The sequence below is a fragment of the Ostrea edulis genome, chromosome 3 (genome assembly GCF_947568905.1).
Source record: "Ostrea edulis chromosome 3, xbOstEdul1.1, whole genome shotgun sequence".
Classification (NCBI taxonomy): Eukaryota; Metazoa; Mollusca; class Bivalvia; order Ostreida; family Ostreidae; genus Ostrea; species Ostrea edulis.
Genome location: NC_079166.1, coordinates 11,093,403 through 11,102,128, shown reverse-complemented (window position 1 = coordinate 11,102,128; position 8,726 = coordinate 11,093,403). Strand labels below are relative to the sequence as shown.

General features: G+C 34.1%; 1 protein-coding gene across 2 annotated transcripts in view; it reads right to left on the bottom strand.

Annotated features, from left to right (window-relative positions):
- The window catches only part of LOC125675121 (serine/threonine-protein kinase 33-like), a 28,838-nt gene continuing 20,112 nt past the window's right edge, over positions 1-8,726 (bottom strand). For both annotated transcript variants that reach the window (XM_048912620.2, XM_048912621.2), the window contains exons 7-12: positions 7,421-7,496; positions 6,600-6,712; positions 6,284-6,369; positions 5,825-5,965; positions 4,487-4,549; positions 1-3,972 (exon numbers count right to left, since the gene is read on the bottom strand). In XM_048912620.2, coding sequence (XP_048768577.1) covers positions 3,805-3,972; positions 4,487-4,549; positions 5,825-5,965; positions 6,284-6,369; positions 6,600-6,712; positions 7,421-7,496 — 647 coding nt within the window. In that variant the 3' untranslated portion in view covers positions 1-3,804. The remainder of the gene's footprint in view (positions 3,973-4,486; positions 4,550-5,824; positions 5,966-6,283; positions 6,370-6,599; positions 6,713-7,420; positions 7,497-8,726) is intronic.

Genomic DNA, 8,726 nt, shown 5'->3' with positions numbered 1-8,726 from the left:
TCCTCTAATTATCATTTTATTTGATTCTTCCCTTTTCAAATAAAATAAAATAACTGAAATCCCCCAAAACACAATGGATGAAAAATTCTAACAAGAATGTGACCCCTGCTTGGTCACCGTTTCACACTAAATTTACATAATGTGACCCCTGCTTGGTCACCGTTTCACACTAAATTTACATAATGTGACCCCTGCTTGATCACTGTTTCACACTAAATTTACATAATGTGACCCTGCCTGATCACCGTTTCACACGAAATTTACATATGAACACAATAAAGATATTCTACCTTGACAAATTTTGATTCTATATGAATATCTAACAGTTCTTTTCTTAAGTGCATAAACAGAAGATTAAAAGATTGCAAATTATAAATTATCTACAAATACTAACATTATAATCAGTTTAAACTGCTATTCAAATCTAATCTCGCAATTCTGCCTAGCATAAACCAAAAATACAACTTAAACCTTGACAAAGGAGAGTCTACAAAAGCCATGTTATACCGAATTAAAAAAAAAAAAAACAACTGGAAAAACAAATCTTGCTCATACTGATATTTGTGTAGCAACACTTTGGGAGACTTTGAAAATAAACAAAGGACTGCTGATGTACATGCCATTCCTTGTCTGCAGGAGGAATAACACACTACAGAAATCTTTTAGGATGAGAAGAGGCGGATATGTACATTAACATTATAAAATTGAAAACTTTTTAAATAAAAATATGCAGTGTAAGCAGAAAATAGTAATTTGAAATTAAAAAAAAAAAAAAATTAAAAACCCCTACTTAATCCAAACATCAGCTACCCAGTGAGGAAATTAAAATTTGAAATGAATACACAAATACTGGGGATATTTTCTTCCAGGTTTTAAAGGACGTCAGGGAATATGATGATGTGTTAGATGTATTCCTCCTAAGAAAATAAATGTGGATGTATTTCACAGGTCGACAAGTATAATTGTATGTCATGTTTATACACAGGTTATCTACACATTTCCATTTCCCAAACATCAAGATGCTGTGATTGCTTCTTTCATTTTGAAAGAAGAGTGCAATTTTTTTTTTCATATCTAAGCAATATGCATGTAACAAATAAACACCAGAAACAAGAATTCAAGGAACAAATGACATCCGAACATGTCACAGAGTATGAACTACACTGAAGAAGCTTGGAAACCAAATATTTAAAAAAAAAAGATATAATTTGAATCTGCAGAGAAAGAAAACTGACACCGACTTTATAAAACATGAATCATATATAAGGGCCATACATATACATGTATGGTGTGTAACTGAGTGTATGTACTGGATATCATGACGCTATAATATCAAGTGTTTGACAAACACGCTAGAGAAATGTGCAAAGAATGAGCAATGTCGCTTCACAGCAAATTGTTTTACCTGGCCAAGACAACAAGGTGCACAGAGGTTTTTATCATTATTCATCAAACACTAAAATTTTCTTAAACTCAAATAATTTAGTTATATGTACTTTCTTGTTTTTTTGTGTTGTTTTTCTTTTTATTCTATGAGGGGAAAAAAGCAATGAAGTTGTCCTCTAAATTATGTACCCACAAAACTAAGTTACTTTATTTGCAATACCGTGACATTCATGCCCATAAAAGATAGCAAAACCAGAGTATATGAAGAGCATAGCAATGTAAACTAAGGCTTGTTTCTGTTCGATGTTCTCCCACATAGTGGTGCTACACTCAATCTAGAGGGCCTGTAAATTTAATGCATTCATACTTCATCAAGCGTTTCATCCCCTTCAGATAATGAGCAAATTTATCGCACAAAAATGTCAAAACAAACATAAATGATATGTTCTTCAACTTACTACACACAATATATCTCCAGACCATCAACAGCTGTAGACAACAGAAGGCAGAGTTTCAACAGTTTCAAGTGAATCTGGCTTCAAATCAGTCACTTTGTAGGCAATATGTGTAAAAATACAAAAATTGTCATCAACAAAAGACATTCAAATTTTGATAAAAATCAAAATACAAATGTTATAATTTAAGTACACTGTAGATATATTCCCGCATAAGTTGACAATAATCCGAAAAATGAAATGCAGAAACAGGATGTATCCATGACGAGAAAAATTCTACCCGAATTGAACAAAATTATATACGGTGAGTTTAAATTCTCAATAATGCACACTGTAAAATATTTCAAAAATGAAATTAAAGTGAAACAGAGTGGAATGTATACAAGTACATTTTTCACATCTGCTTGATAAACACACACAAATAATAAACATCACAAACTAAAAAAAGAATGGCAAGACAATACATTAACAAGGATATTTACAATAAAGAAATTTAAAAAAAGGCACGCACACACAGAATACATAAGGGGAAGAGAGTGGTTTTCACACACACACACAAACAACACACTCCAAATGAACTGAAGAATATTAAAACACCCTGGTGTGATATGTTTGGCACAAAAACCAGACAGGTCTTTACTGGGATGTATCAGAAGGTAGATTTATGTAAGACATAAGTGTTAATGCAACACACAGTCACTTAGAAGGCAATCCTATGCAAGTTTTTTTTTTAAATATTCTTTATAAAATACTTTCTCTCTAAAAATTGCAATATTTGAAATAAAAGTCACTACTTCATTCATTAATACATAAATCAATTAATACAGAGATAAAAAGAAGCAGAATTCAATAGGCACTTTAATATATTGTACTCTTCTATAAAAAAAACAACAAAAAAACAACATACATGTATATGTTCATTTCCAAGAGATCCACTTTTTACAGAACATTTTGAAATCTAATAACATCTTAAGATTCAAACTTCAAGGCCCCCACTACCATATATTTAAATACTTTTTGTTGAAAAAAAAAAATTCAACCCTTTTCTCATATTTAGCACTTGTATATACCCCCCACCTCCTAAAAAACCCATCAAAGACAGGCTGTAAGTAATGATAGTGTAGCAAGCCCGAACATGTAATATGCTTTTGCATGTCGAGATACAAAAGCATTTACAACATCATCATTTCAGAATTTGTTGCATGTCCACCAGGTGCGCAATGTAACTTAAAATAGTAATTAATATAAATTTATCTATAAAATGGAACTGAAAGTTGTTATTTAAGTTTCTTTGTTTACACACACATCCATGTTACAAAGAAGGTAACAAACATATCATTTATGATGACACATCAAAGTATATTCAAAGATCCCTGAAATTGGTTGTTTTTTTTTTTTGTAATACATTCTTGCATATTTCTCAAGGGCCTTGATTGAAAATGCAGTTCACATTAATAATTAGTATTCTCAAGTTCACATCTAAATTTAATTTTAGTAACCTAAATATCATTTGTGTAACTAAATGGGATCCTAGCACTTTTAAAGTGTCTTGAAAATGCCCTATAAATTCATGGATCTTAACATGCAATAAAATATACAAGGACAGCATCTACATAATACTGGGGTAAAAAATAAAATAAACAAGGCAGACAGTTGGACGGAATTCACAATCAGCAGTGGCCTTTAAACTCAAAATACTACTAATCAAGCAGTATCGCATTATTTCCAAAGTTTCGAATAACAATACAAAAAAAAAATAAACTCTACAACAGTTTCTCAGAGCTGTCTACATTGTTCTCTCGGCCCACAGGAAACAAGAATGTCGTAGCAGGATAAACAGGATGTTGTGGAGTTACATATGTCAACATTCTCTTTCTCACCAGGCCACAGTTTAAATTCTGAGAAACACATGTCGACATTCACTGGCACTCTGCTCATGGCTTATATATCTTCATAATACTGGTCATTTCCGGGTGCCCCGCCCCTTTCCTGATGGAGTGGGCGTGGCCCTGTGGTTAACTGACAGTCTATTGTTTGTAGGGGTGTGTGTTTTGGCACTTATTTTGGAAGGTGTGGATGTTGAAGGTTTGGAATGAGAGTTACTCTGACTACTTTGTCTTGAAGTTGAAGGCTGTAAGACAGAAAGGATTAAATAACTTTTTATCAAAAAAATAAATAAAAATCTTTCTCAGGAATAATGGAAAAAAAAATAAAACCCCAAAATGCTAATGTCTTAATCGAAAAATTAAACAGTAGCACATGTACATCCTCTTTACTTTGGAATGACAATTGACTAGTTTATCTATATTTAGTCATTCTAGCTCTAATGTATTGAAAGACAACTTCACCCCATTTGAAATTCATTCCAAGTCATTCATGATTACTTGAACTTAATGAGTAAATTCAAATTTGCCCAGTTTTGAATTCTTCCATTTTTCTGATGATAAACTCCCCCCAGTTGAAACTGGTCAACCAAATAAATTTACCCATTCATTCTCATGGTGCTCTGTTTATTTCTTCTGTTCTCCCATTTTTGATTAGGGAAAAATGGACAAGAATAATACATGTACAAAGGAAAAATGTCCTGGAATACAGTACATTGTAGCTGCATTTATATAGGCTTCTTTAATTCCTGGAAGACTTACCCCTGATCTGCCTCCTGAACCAGGCTTTTTAACTCCTCCTGATCCCTTTCTTGCATTTCCATTCTGAAAGGAAAACCAAGATGCATAAATATTACACACACAAGTGTTGGAAACAATTACACTCAACTGTAATTCTGCAACTCTTTGATTTTTGAAAGAGACTTGTATATGTTGATTTCATGGTATGGGCACTCTATCCGTCGACTGATCTAGAAAATGGAGCCAGTTGTCAGGACCCCACTGATACTTGACAAAAAGACATATGTGACTATTTTTATGCAGCTTAAGGTGCACTAGTACTAAAAGTTGGAGCACTTGAAGGTTGAATTATCCAAAGAAATACAACTCTTGCACATGAAACACAGTGAATTCTAACACCTTTTCATTCCAACTTTTATTTCGTCTGTATTGTTGACACTGTTTCTGTTTGTAAGCCTAACTTTAAATAAATATCATTTTATCCTACTGTGCAATCCAGCATATACTATATAATTTAACAGAGAATTTATTTAAGCTTAAATTCTACTTATTTTATGACAATTAACAAACAAGTTCCATAATTCATATCCATGTTTCTCATCAGCTAGGATATATGCTTGAAGAAGTCATGGATGTTGGAGAAAGTCGGAATAACAAAGTTTGTTGATCTGTGCATTTCAGATCATACAGTTTTCACTGCATGGAAAGGTACGTGCATTGTAATCAATGAATCTATAAATAGAAATGTTCATGAGAAGCTAAACTTGCTCGAATTCTGCAGTAAGAGGAGAACAGCAAAATAAATGCCCACGACAAAAAGCTCTGTATTTTCAATACTGAGTTGGACTGTGGTCTATTTATTTCTGTAAATCCCACACAAACAATTTCATACGTGAACACAATACGTTTGTGAAACACACTGTTTCTGAGCATGGCTATAAGTATGTTCTATTGTAACTAGTTCTACCATGACTTTCATGAATGACCTTGACATTAAACAGTCATATAGGTATGTAGAAAGGTTGAGTTGCACAGACAAAATGACGGAAGAGCAAGAACAATATGTACCCAGATCTTTGACCTTGGGTTCATAAATACAATGTATGCCAAAATTTATTCCTAAAATAAATTCATGTTTACATTACCATAGGTCTCTGCTTTGTTTACTTCTAAAGTTATAAATAAGATTAAAGTTTCAGATAGAAAGAGACAGAAAGTCACACAAAGAACAATATGCACCCCCCCCCCCCCTCTCCACAATCTTCGATGCATATAACTGCCTAAATCTAACCCCTAAGAACTAGATCTAACCCCTCAGAACTAAATCTATCCCCTCAGAACTATTAGTGTTTTGGTTACCTTCACGGCGTTGCTCTCCGAGTCCTCCATATTGAGCTCACTGAGGTCCCCGTTTATTGCACTGTCCTCCGTCTTCTGACTCTGCTCCTGGTGGAACATCCTCATCAGCTCCAACACATTGGTCGACTCTTGATCATTTCCCTTTAGATGAATGGTACGAATTACTTACAATACACATCCACTGTAATACACCAATTTAGTGTAGGTTTTTTTAATACTTCATTGTTTCTGAGGGAGAAACAAACCATGAAAACTGACAAACACTTCCACTGTCATATCAAAACAACTACTTATTCTCAATACAAGAAAATCTGAACCAATGAAAACAGGTGATTGTACGAATTATGAAGAGCAGTCCAATGTTTCAGCACAATATCATTGGAATTCGACAGTGCTAGCATTTCTATATGGATGTGGGCAATCATACTTGAATTTTTTCCGACTTTAATTCATAATTACCGTAATCCACGGGTGATGTAACATTTCTGTGGCTGTCAGTCTGTGAGCCGGGTCAACCCTCATCATTTTCTCCAGTAAAGATTTAGCTACAACAGAGTGTTGAACATTACATGTGAATATACAGCATTAATATCAAATCTAATCTGTCATGATATATTTTTGAGTTCATTTGGAAAAAGTAATAATAATTCCAATAAAAGCATTTCATATAAAATGAATTTTCTCAATTGCTAACAACAGCTAAAACACCATGTTAATTTAGTGGACGAAGCATCTTTTAAGGTCATCATGGGATGTCTCTGAGAGCAGTACATACCACTATCACTGATGGTGGTCCAAATCTCATCACTGTAATCCAGCTCTCCTTTCTTTATTAGATCGTATAACGAGTCTTCATCTTTTGATTTAAAAGGTGGGCTTCCACTTAACCTTAAAACATCCACAAAATGATCAACAACCCAGTTTCTGATGACTAACACACATCACTCATATTCTGTAATGATTCATCCCAACACTGATAGAATAATCCTGTACTGTAACTTAGAAAGCTTCAAATGTTGAGAAATAGTCCTAGTAGTTAACCACATCTGATCATAATGACAAGCATCATACGAGTGTCCCACTTTATGATATTATGTAAAAGAGACTCAGATTTGATCTGTAACCCATTGGTATAAGTTCATGTATAAATTTTTAATTCAATAGCTGCTGGGATAGCCAAAAACAGTCCAGACAACTGACCAATCCCTGAAATTCACTAAGTTCAAGGTCCATAACTCTTTCAAAAACAGGTAAAGAAAGCCCAAATTCTTGATCTGTAACCCATTGATAAAGTTTGTACTGTATATTCAATAGCTACAGGGATAGCCAAAAACAGTCTGGAAAATTGTCAATGAAGGGACGCACGCACGCAAAAGCTGATCAGTGTAAGGTTCTTGCTTACAGGCAGGAACCTAATAACTGATGTGAATTTTAATACCAATACTCCAACTGGGATTTATGAAGAATGCTATACCGATATTTATCTTTCCTAATTCTTCTATATGGAAACATTCATGTAAATTGACATTCACGTAAATTTGACTTTCTAAATACACTGCTTAGTAATTATGAAAATGTCTTACATGTTCTACTTACATGATATATAATATAACACCCATTGCCCAAACATCACAATTTTGGCTATACGTTTTGTTGTCTATAATTTCTGGGGCTGCAATGGTGAAAAGAACAAAGCACTGTACAAGCTAAATTTACTATGTCTACTCTAAATACCATATATACACCATTATAAATATCTGAATTTTACAAATACCAATTACAGGAAAATCTTTATTTTTCCATTGAAAAATACATGCAAATTTAAAACCGGGTGATTTTCAAATTTACTCATGACTCTTAATAGCAAAATAAAACATGAGGCCCATGGGCCACATTGCTCACCTGAGTCACCTTGGCCCATATCAGAAGACGTTCCATATATATATTTGCATGTAAAACCATAGTCCCTATCATGGCCCCAACCTACCCCTGGAGGCCATGATTTTTGCAAACTTGAATCTACACTATGTCAGAAAGCTTTGATGTAAATGTCAACTTCTTTGGCCAAATGGTTCTTGAGAAGAGGATTTTTAAAGATTTTTCCTATATATTTGTATGTAAAACTTTGATCCCCCCTTGTGGCCCCATCCTACCCCCAGGGGCCATGATTTTAACAAAATTGAATCTGCACTATATTAGGAAGCTTTCATATAAATCTCAGCTTTCCTGGCTCAGTGGTTCTTAAGAAGAAGATTTTTAAAGATTTTTCCTATATATTTGTACAGACCCTGAAACGTGCTACTACACCAGTTGCACGGTACGGTTCGGTACGCTTTATGAACGGTACGGTTCGTTTTCTGAACGGTACGGTTCGTTTCTTGAACGGTACGGTTCGTTTCTTGCACGGTACGGTACGCTTCTTGAACGGTACGGTTCGCTTCTTGCACGGTACGGTTTGCTAAAAATAGCTGCACGCTTTGTGAACGGTTTGCACGTTTTATTAATGAGGTGGGCGTGGCCTGAACGCTTTGACTTCATATAAATTGTACGTTTCGATAGTTTGTTTTCACTCGATCGGTCTTATTTGGCTCTTTGATTATCGGCTGCAGGATTTGTGGTTGTGTTAGAATGTGCACATGGGGAAATGAGACGTTATTTTTGATTGCTTCGATGGAATAATTCCATATTGATAACGTACATAAAAGTTATGAATAAAAGTTTTTAGAATTTGCTTAAGTCTAAGTCTTAATGGTTGTTATTACGTTTCAATTTGTTTTTCATTTCTCATCAGACATTTATTAATTTACGATTTTATAAAAAGTTGTTACATGAACTGCTCCCCGACATAGGCGTGCGTAAGTGTAAAAACAAAGCGTATTAAGTTTCCGGATATAAATTACAG